At 36.0% G+C, this 24421-nt stretch overlaps 1 protein-coding gene across 1 annotated transcript; it reads left to right on the top strand.

Moving 5' to 3' along the window:
• Window positions 1-283: 283 nt before the first annotated feature.
• Window positions 284-18678, top strand: LOC113439041 (pancreatic lipase-related protein 2-like). The gene is made up of 12 exons (XM_026704655.2): window positions 284-374; window positions 4083-4237; window positions 4993-5118; window positions 5609-5743; window positions 6534-6663; window positions 8511-8624; window positions 9131-9238; window positions 10792-10910; window positions 12058-12187; window positions 16109-16220; window positions 17139-17306; window positions 18041-18678. The coding sequence occupies exons 1-12, from the start codon at window positions 284-286 to the stop codon at window positions 18102-18104; spliced, it is 1452 nt and encodes a 483-aa protein (XP_026560440.2). The 3' UTR covers window positions 18105-18678.
• The last annotated feature ends 5743 nt before the right edge of the window (window positions 18679-24421 follow it).

Here is a 24421-nt window from a genome sequence, read left to right as displayed (position 1 = left end):
ATCCAACCATTGCAAAGGAACAATAGTAAAGTTCCATATATCCAGATCACATAAACCTTATTTTTTAAGAAAGACAAAGTCCAAAGTGTGTTCCACATGTGTTGGACCCAAGAACACCTAAGTCCATGGTAGCCAAGAGAGTCATTAACTTCTGGGCCTAATTGATCCTCAGTCATGGAGATTGAAGTCCTCCAACACCAAAAGACAAGTGATTGTCACCAGCAGTTCAGCAACTAGGACCAGAGGCCAAGGGAAGAACCCTATCGATATCAAAGAAGCCAATATGCCAATAGGCTCCAACTTGTTTCTACAGCCCAACTTAACACATAAGCATTCTCTCCTTGCCACTGCTGGAACAGAAACAGTGGTAATTGGTAAGTGCTACACCCATCTAAGTCCTAGTCTCTAGGCTGAAGAGGATCCAAAACCCAGCCAAGCAGATTTCAGAGGCAGTAATACCACTATCATTACCTAGTTGGATCTCAGTAATACATACGAGGTCTCCCTGCTCAACCATCCTAAAATCATGGAGGTGGTTATATGGAGTTCTCCATATAATTTGATAAAATACAAGAAGATTAATGTTGATCAGTTGATCAGCTCATATTATTTATTAAACATCAGAGTTAAATCCCTTTAATATGACCATTATTTGCAATTATACTAGGCAGGTTTTTCAAAAACAAGTCTATCTCTTCAATGAGATGTAATGCACACAGTATTAAAATTTTTAGAAAAATTATTGAGTGAGAACTAAAATCTAAAACTGGCTGACTTAATTCAAATATTGGCTATTTCAAGGTTTTGTGCAAATTATTTTCTTTCAATTCATAAAAATGATTTGCTTTGACTATGGGCACATAGTTACAAAATTCTTTATAGATCAATCAAAAATATAAAATATGGCAAACACCTGTAAATTTCACTTTCTCCTTATAAAGCTTTAAACTGTATCTTCAGCTACTTGGGACAAGATATTGTACAGCACCTTGAGTACTGAACAAGAATTTAATATCTATGAGATACATAGCTTTCATACAGCTGAGTAAAAATAAGATGTCTGGACTTTAAAGTTCATACATGTACCTAATAATAATCTACCTTGTTGCCATTCAATTGTGTCATGTGGCATGACAGTCTTAAGGATATTATTCCTATGTTGTGGAAGCTTATCATGAAAATTCCAATTTGTGGACTGATAGTGACAGAGGAGCCACAGTTTGTGTTTTGGAGTGTTACATAAGACATTTGTGTTATCAGTTATTTAATATGTAAATGCTGTGTCCTGAATATTCATATTAATGTTCATTTATTTTAATTCTGCATGAATAATTATGATCCAATGTATGAAGTGCTTTTGAAGTTGCTTACAGAAACCAATTGTAAAGCCAAACAAACTGATCTGGTTTAGCTACATTTCTTCGGAGACTGAATGAGGTAGCATTATGTGAATAATTTTTCTCATTCACTATAAATATGAATTCTAAAGAAGTTCTTTGAAATTTAAAGCAATATTCTCTGTAGAACTATGTTTTTATACCTAACTTCAACCAAATAGAACAAGAGAAAGTGTTGTTGGAAACTAGGTATGATGTAGATATTATTTCACCAGCTCATACCTAGCCTAACTTAAAATGAAAGACGGGCACTTTATGGTTATGACACTAATGAAAACAACATGTAGAACAAGATTTAAAAAGTGGTTATGATTACATTTAACTAAAATCAATGAGATAGGCTCACATAACTCATTTGAATTTGATACAAGGTTAGATAACACTTAGATTAAATTGTTTAAGCAAATGTTTGAAGAAAATGAATTCAATTGGAATGAAGTGCTAATGAGCTTTAGCGAAACTTAATCTATTTATTTAAATTTATTATAGAGTAACCTAATTTGGATTGTAGTGTACTTCCTACTTGGCACAGCAGAAGGTAAGGCAATTTACCATGCTTTATATTTTGCCTCAGAACAATTTCATGTTTACTTTAACAAGGAAGTAGATAATAATACTCTTCATTTTTCACATTTTATATTGATTAATATAAATGAATTTCATTAATTCATATACAATTTTTTTCAGCTATACCAGCAAGTAAATACAACAGCTAAACCTAATGAAAGTGTGTGTATTTTGTACGGTTTTAATATGAGTGCAATCATGTATGGATATGTATGTTTCATTACTGTCTACAAGAATGGCAGAGCTCTTCAATTTTTAGAGACTTCAGATCTTTTCTTCATTTGTGCTTGCTGAAGCACAAATTGTCTTTCTCCAACCACTATAGTAAAGGTTGATGGTATTTTCTCAAAGAGAAATGAATATTGATGGAGCTATGATTTGGCTTCATTGAATTTTAAATTTCCAAGATTACTCTTGGAAAGAGAATTTTTTATCTTAACTAGTTGTCAACCACTTAAAATCTTATTGTAAGTTATATAATGTGTGATAAAATTTAATTATCTTATAAATGTGATAAATTGTTGTCCTTCTTCAGTTTGTGGACTAAGTTCATGGTTGTCCCAGAGGTACTTTTTCAAAAGACAATTGGACTTCCTTTGTTTGTACTTAAAGACATTTTGCTTCTCATCCAAGAAGCCTCTGCAGTTCTGAACTTATAGTTGGATGAGAGACGAAACATCTTCAAACAAAAACAAAGAAAGTCCAGTTGCCTTTTGAAAAAGCACCTTTGGAACACCTGGATCAGAGCCATATTTTATGGGAGTAACATAAAGATATAAGTAGTCCTCATATAGCAACTGCAATTGGTTTCAGTGACTGGGTCTTTAAGTGAAGTCATCACTAAAATGAAAATCAGATGACTGTGCTTACAATTTTATTTCAGCTTTGCTTTGCTTTGCAGTGTCAGAATGATACAACCGCAAAGAACTGGGTAAGCCCAAATGGCAAAAAAGTTTCTGGAATTCAACTCACAAGGAAGTTGAGTAAAAGGGCAATCTTATAACGTTTCTCCCCCCCACCCCCCACTAGTGGGAATGTTCACTCCAGAGCCAGGATAATTAGCAAGAAGAAAATTGTTATCTGAATGTATATTCATTTTAGCAGAAGAGATTACAAGCAAATAAGCAGACAAAGAATGGGGAATTCAGATTGAAAGAAGTGTGCTAGTGCCAGTTGTTTCCTGCCTAGGAACAAGCAAAAGCCATCAGCATAAAACTGATTAGAGTATTACCATTTTCAGGTAGCAGTGCCACCGGGCCAGAGGGATCTAATCAGCTAATGAAGGTTAAGCTTGTTAACTCACAGCATTTTTTAGGGATGCACTGCATTGCATACAAAAGCAATTCAGGAAGAGATAGCTTGTTTAAGCAACTTCTCTGCTCTGGGGGATAAGGAGAAAACAGATGAGGCACAGGACAATGCAATACAAGTATTTGTTGTTTACCAACTGCCTCATTTAACAATCATTCCAACTTACAACAGAATAATAATAATAAAAAGCTTTTCAGCCCTTGCACTTAGGATTATCACAGTATCCCCTAATCATGATTGCCGTTCAGACCTTTCACAACCAATGTGCATTTATGACTATTGCAGTGTCCCATGGTGAAGTGATTACCATTTGTGTGCTTCATAACTGATGTGAAGGAGCAGTGATAAGCAAGCTTGTTAGAGAAGGTGGAGTTAGAACCGTAAGTTGTGGTACTGTGATGTTTCACTTACTGACTGTGGTGTTTCTCTTAACAACTGAAAGGGAAGTGAGATCATATGCCATTACAGTCCATGATGTTTTGCTTAATGACCATATTACTTAGTGACAGTCCCAATTGTGGTTGCTAAGGAAGGATTGCTATGAATACGTGACACATACACTATGCAACATTCGTAAATTATACGATCATCACCATTGTAATTGAAATGATCATTGTTTGAAACCTGTAGTTGGTTCAATTTATCTGGAAAGCAATATATTAGGGAAGGCTGGTATGAACATTTAAAATATTTTAAGATGAGCTGCCCTAAAGTTATCTGCAGTGAAATACCTAAAATGAATGAATTTTGGGGAAAAAATATGAATGAAATTAATTGTTTTCAGACTTTGCTTTGTATACCCTCTAGCCAATGAAGTCTGTTATGAAACAATTGGCTGCTTTTCTGATAAACCCCCATGGTCAGGAATACCTGGGAGACAGCTGTTTGGCTTACCAGCATCTCCAGAAAAGATGAATATCTCTTTCTCACTTTTCACAAAAGAAACTGGAAATCTCTCACAAGTATGATTATTATTATTAATATGATTATAATTTAGTTACTTTGCAAATATCTATTTTTCCCCTTTCATATAATCCAGAAACAGGTAGATTTATTTTTTAGACTCTGGCTAATTAGATGTATAAAAATGCAGACTGAATAAAGAATTTTAAAATGCTAGTTGTAGATCAATGCAATTAAAGTTATTAGGACAGACATTGTCTGAGTTAATATTATTCAATGCACTGTTACCTAAAATATCAAAATTGGCTAAAAATATTTGCAACTGAGAGTAAGAAAAAAGCTAACTTTTTAACAGATTGGCTGCAAGATCTGACCACATGATCTGATGACTGAGGCAAATCAGTGTTTTTTGTTGTTTTCTTGAATTCTGGATAACAGCAATGGAGTGGTAGACTTGTTCCATGTGTTAGTTAGAGAAACTGTGAAGTTGATTGGTAAGTTGTCAATGGAAGAAGTCAGAAACATCTGTTTCTAATAGAGTCTATAGTTCAAGATACAGTTCAAGTAGCTAAAAGATATATAGTATGTTGCTTCAGACTTTAAGACACAGCTTTTAGCAATGCCTAGACTTGGGAATGAATGGGCAAAACTATCGAGCCACTCATATATATTTATTTCTCATTAAAAATATGAAAGCTAGTTAATTTCGGCTTATGAAATATTAAAACCAAAAAAATATGTTACGTTCTTTGGTTTGAAAATGTTAGATCTTTGAAAGAATTTGTTATATCATTATCTTTAAATTCCCCTGCAGAAAATATTGTACAATGAAATATCAAGTCTCCAAAATTATAGCTTCTCCCCATTGAGGAAAACCCGCTTTGTTATCCATGGATATACAAGCACTGGAAAATATGGCTGGGTTGTGGAGCTGTGTTTGGTATGAGATTTCCTTATTCGGGGAGCAGGCAAAATTTTAATATGCCTCTTTTGCTTAACAAATATATGGTTTAAGTCATGGGGTGGCAAACCAGAGTCCTTCAGGGGACTGCTGTTATTCCAAACAACTATCTAATGTTTTCATTGGTTGCTGTAAAATAACCATATTTATTTGTAGTAATGCCCTTGGATCATTTGCTGGGTTTTATTGTTTTTCTTCCCTTTATGCAACTGGAGTGTTTTTATTTTCATGAGTCATAAGATTTCAGTAGGCATATCTTACAGATCAGTTGTTGCCTACTCATGACGTTTATTATATGTGCTGATGTGCAGGAAATTGGTAGATGAGCCAGGACTGTGTGACTCGGGGCTGAATTACAAATCACTGTGGAACTTAAGAACTCAGTGACCAGGTATTTTTTTAAAAGATCTATTTTGTTGACATTAATCATCCAAATATATATTTTTTATATATCTCTTTGGTGCTATAGCTTCTGGTGGATGTGGAAGACATTAACTGTTTTGTTGTTGACTGGGAAGATGGAGCTAAATGCACCTATTTCATTGCTGGCAGCAATATCCGTGTTCTTGGAGCAGTGATAGCTAAATTTATCATTACTATGATGGTGAGATTTTAAGTTAAATATATTAGAAAACATCAAAGGCAGAAATGACATACTATCAATCTATTTACCAATGTATCTGAATCAATTGTTCAAAATAACTTAAAGTCATTTTATATATTAAAATAGGAATATTTAGATCAAGCTCTAAGCCACGAGTCCCCAGCCTTGGCAAATTTAAGATGTGTGGACTTCAACTCCCAGAATTCCACAAGTCCACAAGTCTCAAAACTGCCATGGTTGAATAGCACAATGCATCTTTTCAGAGTCTCATATGAACTAAGGATGTTCAAATCTAGAATAAAACAAATGCTAATTTTTAAATGTTTCCCCACATTTATGTAGTGCAATTTTCTGCACTAATACCCTTCTTAAACATTTTGGAAATATTTAAGCACTAAAACTTCTCAAGAATATTTGTATAAAAACAATAAGCCAACAATATCAGTACTCCAAACCGAAGTCTAGTTCTAGCTGAAATTAGAAGCAAACCAATCAGCTACATCCTGGAATGAATATGCAGCTTATTCAATTGGTTTGAGGGCTTTTAAAAAGTCATTTTTGATACACCAGATTTAACTATGATTGAAAAGAAAAAAAAGTGGGTCAAAGTCTGTCTGGTGGTTTGTGTATACTTTGAAGCTGAGTAGCTATAGAAAATTGTGATCAATGTAATCAACATCATTATGGTCCTAAAAATACGTCACTATTATTACAATACATAAAAAATGCTGCTTCATCTGCAAATTGTAAGAATGCTATTTTAATCATTCTCCCCTTTTTGATTTATTAGAAAATCTATCGGTATTGTCCTTCCAATGTCCACCTCATTGGCCATAGTCTTGGTGCTCATACTGCTGGAGAGGCAGGAAGACGACTTCAATATGTTCGCAAAAAATCCCCTGGCATTGGAAGAATAAGTGGTATGCTACCAGAGTTATCACACATTGCAATCTTGATTGAAAGACAGGAAACCTTGAAGCAGAAGTCAATCAATCTGTGGAACTAAATCAGGTTAAAGGTAAAATAAGGATTCTGATGAGCCTCAGACTTCCTGTGACATGCATTAAGCATCCTGCTTAAGAAATGCTGCTAATGTTTTCATAATCATATTTTCCATCATCCATTTTTTATGTTTATAATGTGCCTTTTGAAATTGGGCATGTTGGTTGCAATTAATGCTGTCGTGTGTGTGTGTGTGTGTGTGTGTGTGTGTGTGTGCGCGCGTGCGCACACATATACATATGCATACATATATATAATACATATACATATACAACAGCATTAATCGCTGTTGTGGTTTGCCAGCGGCCTATGCAGATGGCAGCGGAATTGGACAGTGGGGAAGAACGGGAACCAGTCTGGAAGTCTGGTGAGGATTCGGATGAGAGTCCTGCATCAGATGCAGAGATGGAGCCAGGACCATCTGGGAGTGGTGTTCTGACTCCAGACCCTCCAGAATCTGGCAGCAGCGAGGCAGAGGAACAAGGGGAGCCTATTCCCAGTGTGCGTATGTGCAGAGCTGCTAGAAGGCAAGTGCAACTGAGACAAAAGGGGTGACTCAGTAGTAAGGCTTGAAGGTGATTGCCCCTCCCATAAGGTATAAAAAGACATGCAAAAGTAAAAAACCTTTATAGGAAGCAAAGTCATTCATTCTGTTCAGATTAATCCTTGGAGCTCTGTATGGACTTTGTGCTTTAGTTGGTTTTTTACAGTTCATTTGGCACTTTAGTGGTTGGCAGCAATTCAAAGGAGAGAAAGTCTCAAGGGGACTGTTTGGGACTCATTACAAGCTGGGAATGAACATAATTCCCAGCATTTAAATAAAACAAGAGTTGTTTTAACTAAGTGTGTACTTAATTATGGTCTCAGGAAGCCTTGGTCAGAACAATTGCAGCCAATATGCCCAATTTTGAAAGATAGCATGCAAGAGCCATGGTGGTGTAGTGGTTAGAATGAAGTACTGCAGGCTAATTCTGCTGACTGCCAGCAGTTTGATTCTTACCAGCTCAAGGTTGACTCAGCCTTCCATCATTCCAAGGTCAATAAAATGAAGACTCAGATTGTTGGGGGTCAATATTCCGACTCTATAACTGTAGGGGTAATGATCTGTTAGGTAGCTGCATTTTCTTTTTATCTATTTGTATTTTGGATGTTTTATAATTTAATATAATCAATTGACTTAATAAAGTTCTTCTATTTTATCTTATACAATTTTATCATATTCTTTCATTTTAGCTTACCTACTATATTTTATTCTATTTTATCTCATGATAGCTTCACTGTATAATCTCACTTCACTGTACCTTATCTCATTTTATTTTATTTTACTGTGGCTTGTGCTCACATTCAATAGGGTCAATTGACTAAACAATAAAGTATAGCATATTTAATAAATAAATAAATTGTAGTCAACCTGATCTACCAATACTGTGTCACTGCAGCTATGATTTTAAAGTTCAGTATTATAGTTCTATGTACTTTATTTTAACTGAAGCAAATCCTATTTACATATGGAAATGTTGATAGATTTAACATTGCCATATGAAAAATGTCAAGTGTTTTGATGATTGCACATCTTGTTTCTTATGCTAAATGGAATTAATCAAAATGCACTGCAATATAATGGACTTATTTTATGTATTTTTATAGATTACCAGTCTATGGTAGGACTGTTGATGTGCATTTTGAATCCAAGAAGAATATGCATGCATGTCTGCATATATATTCCAATTCATTGTGGTATTATTATTATTTTTTCTTGATTTAGGTTTAGACCCAGCAGCAATTGGTTTTGAAGGCTTCCCTAAGATGGTCCGGCTTGATCCTTCTGATGCTGGATTTGTGGATATCATACACAGCAACGGTGCCCGATTTCCTTTAGGTAAATGCAGGGATGGGATTCAAAAATCCCAGCAATTGGTTTGCTGCCTGGTTGCTGGGTAGGCATGGCCATAGTAAGCATGGCCTACTGGAACTTCCAGGAGGGACCTTTTTCACCCTTCCAAGAGTCTGGAGGCTTCCCTGGGCCTCTGAGAGGGTGAAAAATGACCTTCTCCAGGTCCTGGAGGCCCTCCGGAAGCTGGAAACAGGCCCGTTTCTGGACTTCTGAAAGGCCCGTTTTTGCCCTCCAGAGCCTCTGCATGCACTTACCTTAATCAAAAATAAGCCATGTGGAGACTCCTGGGAGGAGTGGGGTGGGGTGGGAAGGGCCAACCGGTCAGTTGAAATACTGGTTCGGTGAACCAGATGAAAATTTAACATCCGGTTCTCCTGAACCAGTCCGAACCGGTAGAATCCCATCCCTGGGTAAATTGGCAGATACAACTAAATTTTGTGATAGAAGCAATTACAGTGATTAATCATGTAACATATTTTGATTTATCACAGGACTTGGGATGTTTAATGCCACTGGTGATATGGACTTTTATCCCAATGGTGGAAAGTTTATGGTTGGATGCAATGATGCAAAACAGGAACAGGAACAGGAACAGGAAGGTAACCCTATCCTCATTTTCCTAAAGTTAACTCTCATCTTCAGCATTTACATTCATAAGCATTATACTGCCAATAAAACTCTAATCCAGACTGAGTCTTTTCGGATAGGGTAGATGAATTGCTCTGTTCCTGCCCATCAGGATTGGGTTGCAGGTTCTTTTGGATTCAGAAGCAATGAGCACACCAGTATGAGTACTTAAGGCTTTATTCCAAGGCAATATGAGAAAATAACATAATGTTCAGAACTACTAAAGGTAAGAAAGAAAAGAAGAAAGATTGTAGGCCCCTTCTGCTAATAAGGGAACTCCAAAATGATAACAGAGAGCAAACTCCTTCAAACCAATGACTATTCAGTGCCATTCCAATGAAGTCTCCATCTCATGGGGGTTTCTGACAAGTTAATAACAAGTAACTTCATCTGATTTGGTTCAATAAGGATAAAGAGGAAAGGTTTCCCATACCTTGTTCTTGAAATGCTGTGCCTACTCCTGCCAACAATGAGGCCATTCTAAGGTTAAGGAATATTTATTTATACTAGGCAATTTATAGCAAGGATGAGACAGATCATTTCCCTCTACATGGTGCTTCATACCAAGGACAGAAACAAACAGATAAATGTTTAATTCTTTAATACTGTACATATTCAAGCATTAAATAAAACTATGACATTCTATGCACCATGTACCAGAGAGAACCACTATCCAATTCCTCCCTATCAATCTTGTAACAAAACCACCATTACTACACTGGATATTCACACCTTAGAGGCCTCACTGACAAATAGCAAGAGAATTTACTTGACGAATAATGAAAAACAAAACAAAATAATGGGCACAAATCCCCAGCAAACTGGAAAAAATATCATTTGAAACAATAATCTTCTAAAAAATAAAAAATGTTTTGGGGCACTGAGCCTGTACTCTTTAAAAATATTACTTTGTCTGCCAAGGGATTCAGGACATGACCTATGAAATCATCTATGGAGGAAAAGGTAGAAAGAGATTTATGTGTTATAGATATTTGAAGCCTCACCAATTTAATTTCATTTTCCACTGAAAATCAAAGTGCTATTATTTCAGTTTGATGGCATTTTGGTGTGACAATCTTGAGAGGCTCTGGTGGTCCAACAAAGAGGGTGAAAAGGCCACATTTGGCCTATTATGCAGCACATAATTTTTACTAAACAAGTTATCTTGGATGTTTATCGGGCTCTCAACCATGATATTCCATTATAATTCTTTCTCCAACTAATTTATTCGTGCTCACAATTATGGACGCATTTGATTTATATTCCACCTCTTCTTCATGAACTTAAGGTGTTGTACATATCAGTCCCTTTGTTACTTTTATCCTCACAATAATAACCCTGTGACGTAGGGTGGGCTGAAAGATAGTAAATGAGAAATGAGAGTTTTTAATTAAAACAAGTCACTTGCAGCAGACAAAATAGAACAAAGTGACATTGTGCTTAACTTTTAGCATCTGTTTTCATCCTGAATGGAATCAGGTTTCCATTATATTGCAAGCAATTATAAAGTTGTTTCTTTTACTAGAGATTGGTTCAGTTGGAAATTGCCATCACTCACGAAGCTATGAGTACTACAAATACAGCATTCTCTACCCTAGTGGGTTCCTGGCCTATCCCTGCAAATCATATAAATCTTTTCAAGCGGTAAGCATGCTATTCTGCTGCGGTTCAATCCAATTAGCTTCTTTAAATAGGTTCATTCAAGGTATAAGCATAACACTATATGCTGGAGTTCATTTGTATTAAAGTTCAACATAGCTAAAGAACAAATCCACATTTTTAAGGAAAAAGAAATCCATAACCTCTAAGCTTTTGTTCTTGAATCAGGCCTCAGCTATGTGACATGCCACAAAGTGATGAATGTGTTCGCACAAAACATTTTTATCACCGTCAAATAACCACCAGTTCCAGGTTTGAGTAGGAAATTCCTCTCAATGAATTACTTTTCTCTTGCACGCCATTATCTTCTTGTAATGGCTGTTTCTTCTACTCACTTCCAGAAAGCTGGACTGAGTTAGTGTGCTTGCTACAAATGTAAATGGATTAGCTGCAGGCCACGGACAATCTAGCGGGCAACAATGGATATCCTCTCAAAAGAGGCAGGTGTCATCACCACTTTCCCATATCTAGGATCTGGGATAAATCTATCTTACAAACCACCTTCCTGTGACCTCATGTTTTAGAAATTAAACCTTCACCTTAACCTTTTCCTGCTAGTGGGTTAATGGGAGGGGAAGGGAGGCATTAGTAATAATGAATAAATAAAAACAACCCAGGCAGCCAACAGAGCTGAAATACACATAGTCTTCAACTTACAACAGTTCATTTAGTGACCATCGAAGTTACAACACTGAAAAAAAATGACATAACCATTTTTCACACTTGCAGTGTCTCCACAGCCACATGATCAAAATTCAGGCGCTTGGCAGTTGATTCATATTTAGGATGGTTGCAGTGTCTGGGGTCATGTGATCTCCTTTTGTGAACTTCTGACAAGCAAAGTCAATGGGGAAGTCAGATTCACAACCATACTATTAATTTAACAACTGCAGTGATCCACTTAACCATTGTGACAAACAAGGTTATAAAATGGGGAAAACTCACTTAACAACTGTCTCACTTAGGAGCAGAAATTTTGGGTCTTAGATGAGGACTACCTGTAATCACATCTAAGAATTGCAATTTGAGGCGCTAAGCCAGGATAGCAGTGCATACTTGAACTTACAATAAGGATTATAGTGGGAAAGACTTGAAAAAAGCCTTTGGAACCAATCTATTTATTTTATCCTAGGGAAATTGCTTTCCATGTCCCACAAAACGCTGCCCAGTAATGGGTCACTATGCTGATCAATCCCATGATAAACTGAAGAAAAGCAATCAAAACTACTATCTAAACACAGGGTATAAGGAGCCCTTCACCAGTGAGTACATAAAGTATATGTGAAATATTCCATGTAACCAGCAAATCTGCAAAGACACCTACTAATTTAGGATTGATTCAGTACTAGGGTCATGTTTCTGAAATTAAAAGCTGTATAAGGAGCTATAACTTTCCATTTGTTACATGTAGTACGAAATGCACGTTCATGCTGACAAGATTGCAAGAAATTGACATGTTTTCTTATCTGGATGCCTTCATGGACATCTCACTTCTGTGTTTGAGGTTGTAAGGAATATATGACTAAGTTTACAGCCAATTTCTTCTGACCAATCTGGAAATTTTAACTACAGTAAATGATTAACTATCACACTAGAGCAATTACTTATTCTACCTGGTCATATATGCAAACATAGCATACATATATTGTAGGAGGCAGTTCTAGTCTCTAAATGTGGAAAGACGGACTGTCAAGATTTATCATCCAAGAAAAAAATAATCCTATTAGAATTTCAAGACTAAGCAATTAATCTTTTTATATACAGGATGAGTAATAAACATGTTTAAGGGGAGTCCCAAAAGTGCTTTTTCAAAAGGCAAGTGGACTTTGTTTTTTCTTTGAAGATGTTTTGCTTCTTATCCAAGAAGCTTCTTCAGTTCTGACTGAACTGAAGTCAGAAAAAACAAAGTCCAGTTGCCTTTTGAAAAGCATTTGCGGGATAACCATGACATGGATGACTGAGAATCTCCACAGACATACAGATTTAACAGATAATCAGAATTGGAAGGGACCTTGTAGGTCATCTAGTCCAACCCCCCACCCAAGCAGGAGACCCTACACCATTTCTGACAAATGGCAGTCTAATCTCTTCTTGAAAGTCTCAACTGATGGCACCCCCACAACTTCCAAGGGCAAGCTGTTCCATTGGTTGATTGTTCTCACTGTCAGAAAGTTTCTCCTTATTTCCAGGTTAAATCTCTCCTTGTTCAGTTTCCATTCATTATTCCTTGTCTGGCCTACAGGCACTTTAGAAAATAGCTTGACCCCTTTCTCCCTGTGGCAGCCCCTCAAATATTGGAAGACCGCTATCATGTCTCCCCTGGTCCTTCTCTTCACTAGACTAGCTAAGCCCAGTTCCTGCAACCATTCATTGTATGTTTTAGCCTCCAGTTCCCTAATCATCCTGGTTGCTCTTCTCTGTTCTTTTTTCTAGAGTCTCAACATCTTTTTTATAATGTGGTGACCAAAACTGGATGCAGTACTCTAGGTGTGGTCTTACTAAGGCTTTATAGAGTGGTATTAGTACTTCCCTTAATCTTGATTGTATCCCTCTGTTAATACAATTTAGGATTGCATTAGCTTTTTTGGCTGCTGCTGCACACTACTGGCTCATATTTAGCTGGTTGTCCACTAAGTCTCCAAGATCCCTCTCACAATTACTGCTATTGAGCCTGGTTTCACCCAGTCTATATGTGTACTTTTGGTTTTTCTTGCCTAAGTGTAGGACTTTACTTTTCTCTACATTGAATTTCATTTTGTTAGATACAGCCCAGTGTCCTAGTCTGTCAAGATCCATCTGGATCTTAAGCCTACCTTCTTGGGTGTTAGCTATTTCTGCCAGCTTAGTATCATCTGCAAATTTGGTAAGTTCCCCTTCTATTCCCTCATCTAAGTCGTTAATTAAGATATTGAAGAGTACTGGGCCTAAGAGGGAACCTTGTGGCACCCCACTGCTTACTTCCCTCCATGAAGACCCATTAAGGACTACTAGTTGAGTACGGTTTGCCAGCCAGTTGCAAGTCCATCTAGTGGTGGTGCTATCTATTCACTTTTTTCTAGCTTATTAAGAAGTAGGTTGTGTTCTACTTTGTCGAATATTATGTCCACAGTATTTCGCTGGTCTACTAATTTAGTCACTATGTGAAGAATGAAATAAGATTGGTTTGGCATTATCTGTTTTTAACAAACCCGTGCTGACTGCTAGTTATTACTTTACTTGTTTCTAGATGTTGGCAGATCTGTTTTTTTATTATCTTTTCCAGTATCTTCCCAGGTATTGATGTTAGGCAGATTGGTCTATAGTTTCCTAGGTCTGTTTTGTTTTTTTCCTTTTTTGAAGATGGGAACCACATCAGCTCTTTTCCAGTCCTCTGGTAGTTTCCCGGTGCTCCGGGATTTTTGAAAGATATGGTGCAGTGGTTCTGAGATGACCTCTGCCAGCTCCTTTAAAACTCTGGGATGTAATCCATCAGGCCCCGGTTATTTGTTTTCATCAAGATCAGACAGGAGTCCTCTTAGTATTCTTTTGCTTGTTTTAACTTTTATTTCTGGTCTGTCTTTTACAGTTATGTTTTTGGTGGGTTGAGCTATAGTTTCTTTTTGCGTGAAGACGGATGCAAAGAATGAGTTAAGCAGTTCTGCTTTCTCTCTGTTGCCTGTTACTTCCTTGCTATCTTCTCTCTTTAGTGGACTGACTGTTTCCTTGATTTTTTTTCTTGTTATTTATTGGAAGAAACTTTTTTTTTATTATCTTTGACTTTTGTTGCAAGTCTTTGTTCATTCTGAGCCTTTGCTGTCCTGACTTCGTCTTTGCAGATTCTGGCTATCTACTGATATTCTGCCTTAGTTGTATGTCCTTCTTTCCATTTTTTGTACTTGTCCCTTTTTTTCTTTCAATTTGCCAAAGAGATCTTTGTATAGCCATGCTGGTTTCTTATTGGATTTCTTGTTTTTCTTTCTCTTTGGTATTGTGCTGGTCTGGGCTTCTATGATCATACTGTTTAGAGTTTCCCAAAATTCTTGAGTTGTTTTCCCCTTTAGGATTTTCATCCATGGAATCTTTCCCAAGTTCTCTCTGAGTTTATTGAAATCAGCTCTTTTAAAATCCAAGACTCTGGTGTCATTATGTTCTGTTGCTTGTGTTTGTGTTATGTTGAATTCTAGTATGACATGGTCACTCTCACCCAAGGTTCCTGCAGTTTCAACTCCCTCTATCACTTCTTCTCTGTTTGTAAGAATTAAGTCCAGTATGGCTGTCCCTCTAGTTTCACCCTCTACCTTTTGGACAACAAAGTTGTCAGCTAGGTTGGTTAGGAACTTATTTGATTTCTCACTTGGTGCAGACACACACACACACACACTCACACACACACCAAAATAGTATATTTTTCTGTATGAGATCCGTAATGGCTTGTCTATAAGAGATTCTTACCTTCTTCAGAAAAAGAAATTCCTTCCTCATTGGAATACTCTGCTTGGTGTCCTTTGTTGAAATCTCTGATGCCACACTGCATTCTTTTCAGTACTTCACTATTTCCCAAGGCAATTGAAATTTGAATTCTGAAGAGAGAACTATCTGGCTTTACAACATTTTTATGGTGCTAAATATCTCATTTTTATTTCAATTGTGCAGAAATCCACTTCTGAATGAAGGTGTAATGTTTAGTTTTTCTAAAAAAATGTTTATTTTAATAATACATAATTAAAATCTTGTTTTCACGTTCCAGCCCATTTCAAAGTGTTATAATTGAGGATGAGGAAAGATTTTAAATGTTTATTTTAATAATACATAATTAAAATCTTGTTTTCACATTCCAGCCCATTTCAAAGTATTATAATTGAGGATGAGGAAAGATTTTAAATTGAGTTTGTGGCTAAGATTACCATCAGTTGAGACAAAATAGGTAATATCTTCTCTTAAAACTATATTTCCTCTAGGATAATCTGCCAGATGGGATGTACTGATAATGGGCTGGAGAAATTAAAGCCCTGGAAATATTATTTATTAAAATATTTTAAGATTTTTTAAAATTATAAGCTTTTTAAATGATTATTTTTTCTAGTTTTTATTTTCATTTCATTAACAAAAAAAAAATGAATATCCTTGCCTAATTGTATTTCATGCCTAGCCATTTTGCATTTATTTAACTGCTGCATTTACAACATATATGTCATATTACCTAGGTTGGCGTTATAATATATCTGTCAAACTAAATGGAATGAAAAATGTGAAAGGAGAAATATATATAGTTTTTCACAATAAAAATGGAGATATGAAAGAATATCCGATTATGAGGTATACTTCATGCTTTCTTGTTGTGCAGATTTTTAGTTTTGCTAATTTTAGGAATAATCATATCAATAATTCAGTTAAGAATTTTTCATATTTGCCACATATAGAATACTTCCAAAGACTTCTATACATCCTAACTCCTAATTCAAGGATTAGGTCTCTTCTACGAAATAACATATTAAAAAGGTAATAACATACATTATATATGATGTACAAAAAAAATAAAAGAGGTGTGAAGTGAAGAAGTTAGGAATGCTGTCCTTTTTCAAAAATAAATGTAGTTTGTAAATTTGGCTTTAGAGCTGATGAAATGAGCTACAGAATCAGCTTTCAGGATGGGGACAATGAAAATGGAAAAGCTTTCATAGTGAACTATGATGTCTTATAAGTTACAAAACAAATTGTATAGCTTTAGCAGATTGTTTTATAAAGTTTGTTGTGTATTGTCAGGGAATTGTGGAGCAACATGAAGTCAGAGACACTGACACCAACTTGTGGTTTTATATAAATAAATTTATATTTACAGCAGATAAGATAGTCAGGAACACAAGAACTTCATGAGGTAAATCAAATGGCATACAGAGCACACACTGGAAAAAAAGGCGGGGGGGGGGGAATGAAATTCTCCCTTTATACCCACAACAACCAATCATAGTGTAGATTGCCTCATGCATGAGCCAGCACTCTCCAATCAATCAATTACAATCATGTGTTCTGGCACATTGTACATTTTATGGTTCCAGATACTAAATTAAATATCCTAACCCTCATCCAATCTGAATTATCTGATTGATATAAATTGTGAATGAGCAATATTAATACCACAACTTAATTAATTGTGATTACAATTAATTACAATTAATTAATTGTAAAAAAAACCTGTCCAGATGCTCTGTAATTTCTTCAATCACATTTTTACAGGGGCAGCCTTAAGCAAGAACAAATCTATTCAAAGCTCACAGATGTAGAAATTAATCCAGAAAATGCTTCAAGAATTGAGTTTGTTTGGCACAAGCAATTCTTTACTTTCTTTTGGGCTCAACTAGGAGCAGAAAAAGTAAATCTTACCCGTGGGCAAGATGGGCGTGAGTAAGTATAGCCATTCTGATACTTAATTTTCATGATTAAATTCATTTGATAATCCAGGAAGAAATCATTTCTATCTGGGACCTGAGCAAGGATGGATTTAAGTCTGGGACCTGAGCAAGGATGGATTTAAACATACTGAAATCCACTGATTGTGGAGGAGGGAGCTATTGATCTGCTGTTTTGAAATGCAAGAGTGAATACAAAAGCATGAACTACATGCCCTCTTGTGATATATGCAGTGAAACTTCTTTTTACTTTGTTTATTTGTTAGCTGGTTATGTTCAAGGTGGGTTATTGTAATGATAAAAATATTGATCGATTGATAATCAATTAAATTGAGAAGCAACATCTCTGAAACAATGCAAAATAAGAACAACCTATATGTTGTAGAGATTTTCAGTCCAGAATACACTTCCAATAATTTTTCCTTTGTCACCTCCCAAAACATTTCTAGAGTCATGAATGGGGAAGAAGGCTCAGAAAGTTTAGCAAGAAGGGTTCGGAGAACCAAGTTTTCTTCTGATAAAGTACCCTAGACTTTCTGTCGTAAGAACACCCTGAACATTTTGTAATGTGCATTGTCGCATTATAAATCTTTCTTCCTTTAGTCCTGTCAAAAATATAAATCTTTTCACCTTTGTATACAGACAAAACATGGATTAAGGGATGGAAAAGAGATGTTAAATAGCAAATGTAGATTTATATAAGGATTTTTTTTCTTCCCCTTCTTCCAGGACTTCCTTTTGTGGCCATGGAACAGTAAAATATGAAGTTCCTCAAATGCTTACATCTTGTTGAACACAACAAGAATCATAGTCATAAATTGTAAGAGTAACGAGGAACAGCTTCTTCATGTGGCCTTGATGGTTTGAAGTATGACTTATTAGAACAAATCTTCTGTCATTTTTTCATCATCTCAGCTCAGAACACAAATCATCATAATTGTTTAGGTATAATAAAACAATAGATATAAACATTTATATTATAAATATTTAGGTATCAATTTCTGTCTCAAAAGAAATAAAATAGGCATAAAGTGTGTGTGTGTGTGTGTGTGTATAGAAGGGGGGGAAAACAAACTATGAACAGAAAAAAATAATGAATGCTGCTTAGGGTATGGAATATCTTTACTTGACAAAATACTTCTCTGTAACTTTGCTTTTTGATTTTATCCATAGATTCCAAGACTTTATGTGTTCTGATGAGTTTATGTTTATAAGGTGTAATGTGAACAGTGAGAATTTGCAACTTTCTGTTCCTTCTCAGAGGTTTTGTTTAGACTCAGGTTGTTGGGGGCAATATGCTAATTCTGTAACCTGCTTAAAGAGGGCTGTAAAGCACTGTGAAGTGGTATATAAGTCTAAGTGATATTGCTATTGTTATTTCCCTGCTTCTTAGTGCAAAGAATGTATTTATCAGTTTTCTTCATTTTGGTATACATAGCAAATAAAATATTAAAAATTGGATTCATGGTTCCTTCTACCTATCCCCAGGCTTATTCCCATGGTTTCTTTTTTTAACAGTTTATTTATAAATTTTCACACGATATACATAGGTGCTTAGTGAACAGAGTACTCTGGATCATTTTATTTATATGTAATAATACTTTTCCCATTCCTAATTTCTATCTCTACTATCCAACCATTTGTAAGAAAAAGTCCCATGTTTGAAAATACTCTGTCTTCTTTTTCTTTTATTTTTAGTGTCAATCTGTCAATTTTTGCACAATCTAAAAGTTTTTTAATTACGTCTCCTTTGTAGATGTTTCCTCATTTTTCCAGTACTGTGCAAATACAATTCTTGCTGCTGTCAAAACATGTAATATTAAGTATAAATTCCCTTTATCATACTTTTCTGGTATTATACCTAACAAAAATATTTCTGGTTTATAATCTGCAGTATGTATTGCTTTAACATTTTTTCTAACCATGTATGTATATCCAATATGTCTTTGCTTTTACACATGTCCACCAGATGTGATAATACATATCCAATGTCTAGTTACATTTCCAACATCTGGAGGACATGTTTTTAAAGTGGCCAGTGGTAAATGCCACCTTTAAAACATTTTATATAAATTTTTCTTATACATAATTGCCACTATCAACTTACAAAAACTTAAAAGTTTTTGACATTTGTCTAGTTCTATAGTGTATCCAAAAAAATTTGCCCAAACTATAATTGTCTCTTTTACCTGTTCATCTTCCATTTTCAAGCTTAGCAGAAAATTATACATTTTCTTTATCAACTTTTTGTCTACCCCTGCTTTCTTTTAAATCTTTCCCATAGCAGACCTTCCTGACATTAAAAAAATTGAGTCTTTAAGGAAGTTTTCCAACATCAAAATCCCTTCACTAATACTTGATCTTCTATGTGATCTTAAAGGGCAAATTCAGTGAATCCTGTGGAGAGCTTTCTAAAGCTACAGGATTCTCATCTTAATACTTATTGTGACTTTTAAATGTCAAGATACTTTGCTTTAGATGCCCTGGACTTAAACCTTTTTTTCTTATTCATTTGCACCTTCAAACTAAAAAACCTACAACTATTGCAATCTTTTGTCTGGGCCTCATATTAAGCTCTAGTTAGACTTCTGGGTCACTGCATTCGGGGAACATATGTGCCTGACATTTGGAGACAGTTGCGTAGCTATTGTAATGGTTAGGTGGCTCTGAAATAATAATGTGTCTTGCCTTCCACCTATCTCCCAACAAGAAGTTGGATCAACAAATCAGCATGCAGGAAGGGCAGCTCCACACATGGAAGATTTGGAAGTCTTGACCCATCTGCAATCATCTGCAACCTACGCTTACCCATCAACCCCTTTGCAGCCTAGGTATGCGTTGATGCCTCTGTGCAGTTGCAGACAAGTCTAAATCAAGCTTTAGAAGCTACGAGTGGTTGATAGCAAATGTAACAACTTACAAGAAATTATTTGCTTTCACACTTTGTTATTCTTATTTGATATGTGCTACCTTGTTGGCTTTTAATAGAAAGTCCTGACAGAAAATAATATCTCTCTTTATAATAGGAAAATATATTTATATTCTGATTATTCATTAAATGAACATCCCAATTATGGAAAGATATATATTTGTGTGTGTGCATGGATCAGGAAAAGTGTCCATAAAGTCTTATGACCTTTCCTAGCATTTTACAATGGTTTTCCTAAACTTAATATAGAAATAATACATTGGAAAGAACTTGATATGTAAATCAGTTGTATTCCATTATTGTAAAAGTTGTATTATTTTTGCTGATAAACCTATAGGGATATTTATCATCAGACAAATTACAACTAATTCAATAACCCTGTGCATATATTGATTTGTCCCTCAAGGTGAAGAAGGAAACTTTCAGCTTTGGAAGAAGATTGGCCTTCAGATGTTGCTTTTGTGGATTCCTCAGCAGGTCTTATCTTCTCAACCACAATGGTTTGATGGAAAAGAAGGAAAAGGGGTGGATCAGAGAGGACTGCTTTCCAATATCAAACCATTGTTGTTGAGAAGATAAGACCTGCTGAAGAGTCCACCAAAGGGACATCTGAAGGCCAATCTTCCTCCAAGGCTGAAGGTTCCCTTCTATACCTTGAGGGAGAAATCAATATATGCACAGGATTACTGGATTACTATGAAGATGATGTTTTGAATCTACAAGATTTATGACTCCCCTTCACATGTCCTCAAGCCAGTTTCTACTCTTCTTTAGCCCTGCAGCTAATTAGATTAGTTCTAATCAGTTCCAGAGCTGATACTGCTATCAGGTTGATGCCTGGTTAATCTTTACTTATCTAGATGTTTCATAATATTATTCTGGATTATGTTTAAACCTTTATGCTATGAAGCTTTGGAATTATTCCAATGGAAAGTTACAATTTTAATACATTTTTGCAGTTTTTAGGCCTTGTTATCACTCATATTTTAGGATGAAGAGCAGATTTTAAATACTTTTGATATTCAAGGCATTCACAAGTTAGTATCTATACCAGAACTAGACAAAAGAGTAGGTATGTAGCATGAATATTGTTGTCACTGTAGAGAATAAAACTAGTATAGTATTATTTCAAAATCTATGTGAATTACAAGAGTCCTGAAATTCCAGACTGTCCATGCTCCTATACCTGCCTCCCTACTGCAACTCACAAGGAAGCATTGAATATGTCGGTATTTATCAGGGTGGAACCACACATTCAGATTGGCCAATCATCAATGTGGGCCACTCACTGAACAGAAAAAGATGATGTCATCCATCTTAAATGTACTGATCACAAATGAGGAACAAACACAGGGATAGTGGGACGGTAGGTATGGTAGTATGTAAAGAACTTCCTTTGCTTAGCTCTCAGCATTTGCCCTGTGGTCAAAAGACTCCTAATATTCAAAGAGACAATGAGTCCCCAACATTTTTTCGCAATGATCATCTAAACCAGTCGTGTCCAACCTGCAGCCTACAGGCCATGTGTGGCCCTGGAGAATTAGAATGCAGCCTCACAAGATTGTCGAAAATATTTTAAAATAAAAGAAGTTGTTATTTATACACATTAACAATAGTATATATTTTATATATATTATACTGTATATAGCCCAGGTCAATTCCTCTTCACTCAATGTGTGTTGGGCACAAAGTTGGACAACCATTATCTAAAATCTGGAAAACATAACATACATAGAATGATAATAATTTCAGGTCCTGCAAATATCAAACTTGCCAGGCATTTTCAAGGTTGCCACATACTATTTGTACTCATTGCACTGCAACAGTTATGCATTGAATTACTTTAGCTTTCTAAATGGCCCGTGATATAATTTTTTCTAGAAAAAAGTGTCACTTTATTTTGTTTTAAATTTACCTGTAATGGACAAGTATTTGAAAATATGCAGTTGGAACAGATTGGAAAAAGCTCACATGATCAGAGGTGGTGATAAAATGATATCTTAAATTATATAATAGATGAAGCACTCTTATTTTGTGAATGTTGCCATAGCATAAAAGCTTCTTGAACAAATTAATAGGTGTACAGATAGATTCTGGACTGATTAGGTTCGGTTGAATGATAGAATCAGAGAATCATAGGGTTAGAAGGAATTTTGAAGGTCTAGGTCAACTCTCTGCCCAGAATAAATGATGGTCCTTTAAAACAAAAAAACATCTTCTGATGATGGACCACAGTCAGGCTCACATTCAAGTTAACATTTTACTATGAATCAGTGCTTTAGGAGGCAGGCTGTGTTCCATTGCTTAGTGGCTGTCATAGAGCATGACATTTCATTGTAAAGCTAAAGTTTAGATCTCTCACTGTAAAGCTTCCACCTATTGGTTCTTATCCTACCCTCCAGTGCTATGTACAATAAATCCACATCCTTTTCTTTGTAACTTCCCTTCATTTAATGGAAGAGCAACAAAGATGATTAGGGGACTGGATGCTAAAACATATGAAGAATGGTTACAGGAACTGGGCATGGCTAATCTAGTGAAGAGAAGGACCAGGGGAGACATGATAGCAATGTTCCAATATTTGAGGGGCTGTCACAGAGAGGAAGGGGTCAAGCTATTTTCCAAAGCACCTGAAGGAATAATGGATGAAAACTGATCAAGGAAAGATTCAACCTACAATTAAAGAGAAATTTTCTGACAGTGAGAACAATGAACCAATGGAACAGCTTACCTTCGGATGTTGTGGGAGCTTCATCTCTGGAAGCTTTCAAGAAGAAACTGGAAAGAAATGGTGTCAGAAATGATGTAGAGTCTCCTGCTTGGATGGGCAATTGGACTAGATGACCTACAAGGTCCTGTCCAACTGTTATTCTGTAAGGAAGACAGCTATCATGTCTTTCCTTAGACTTCTTTTCTTTAGGTTAAACATACCATAAATGGTCTTTGTGGGATATAATCTCCAAACCCCATGACTATCTTTACCATCCTCACTGACCTTATTGTATTTTGGCAACCAGAATGGGCACAGTGTTTCAAGTGTAATCTGAACAGTGCAGCATAGAATTATACTCTCACTTCCTGTTAAGTTCCTGTTATGACTCTAGACTTCTATTAATGCAGCCCCAAATTGCACAGACTCTTTTGGGAGTTATATCACATGGCTGACTCATGCTAAATTTGTGACCTCTCAAGACACCAGTTCTTCTCATAAGTACTATGTTCTTGTACCTGGCTCTCTGATTTTTCCTGCCTAAGAACAGAACCTAACATTTCTCATCATTGAACATTTAGTTGAATAATCATGTTCATATCTGTTAAGATCATTTGGAATCTTGAAAGTATATTTCAGAGTGTTAGTACTTGCCCCAGCTTTGTGTCATCCACAATTTTATGAGACCCTTTATTCCCTCATTTAGATCAAGAGAGGATGTTGAATTAAGGTATTAGAGAGTCCTGGACCCAAGACCAAAATCTGAGGCATCCCACTGTACACTTCTGTCCATATGGACATACCGTGTTTCTCATATAATAAGGCCGGGTCTTATTATTTTTGAGCCCCGAAAAAATGGCTAGGCCATCTTTTCGGAGGTGACTTAATTCCCCCCCTTGCATCTTCAGATGGGCGGCAATGGCTTGGATGTTGACCTCAGCGTTGGTGGAGCACTTCGTATTGGGGTCAACTAGGCAGCACCATATCCAGGTGTGCAACAAAAGTACTTCCTAATGGCAAGCCCCCCCACCATTCCCCCCATTTTGCATGTTTTATTATAGGCCTTAATTTGGGGGGAGAGGCTTAATTTCATTTCATGCCTATAAAACATGCTGGGACTTCCTATTGGGGGAGGCCGTATTGTTGGAGAAACAGGGTAGATCCTTAAAGTACCATGCAAGCACTATGATTATCAAGCCACTCATGAACCCATATAATAGTGGACCATCAATTCCAAATTTTTCAGTTTTTCAAAAAAGAGTTTATGACCAACCTAATGAAATCTAAGTATACTTCATCTGCAGCCTTCTGTTGGTCCACTAACCTATTCACACTATCAAAGAAAACAATAATGTTTGTCTGGCACAATCTGTTCTTTTTTTTTTTTTTTTAGCAGAACCATTCTGGTTTCAGGTAATCATTTATAAGTGCTTGCAAATCCACTGCTTGATTATTTCCACACATACCCCAG

The sequence above is a fragment of the Pseudonaja textilis genome, chromosome 4, assembly GCF_049901715.1.
Source record: "Pseudonaja textilis isolate UNSWEBS1 chromosome 4, rPseTex1.2, whole genome shotgun sequence".
Lineage (NCBI taxonomy): Eukaryota > Metazoa > Chordata > Lepidosauria > Squamata > Elapidae > Pseudonaja > Pseudonaja textilis.
The sequence above is the reverse complement of the archived record's forward strand: the minus strand, read 5'-3'. Positions and strand labels throughout refer to the sequence as shown.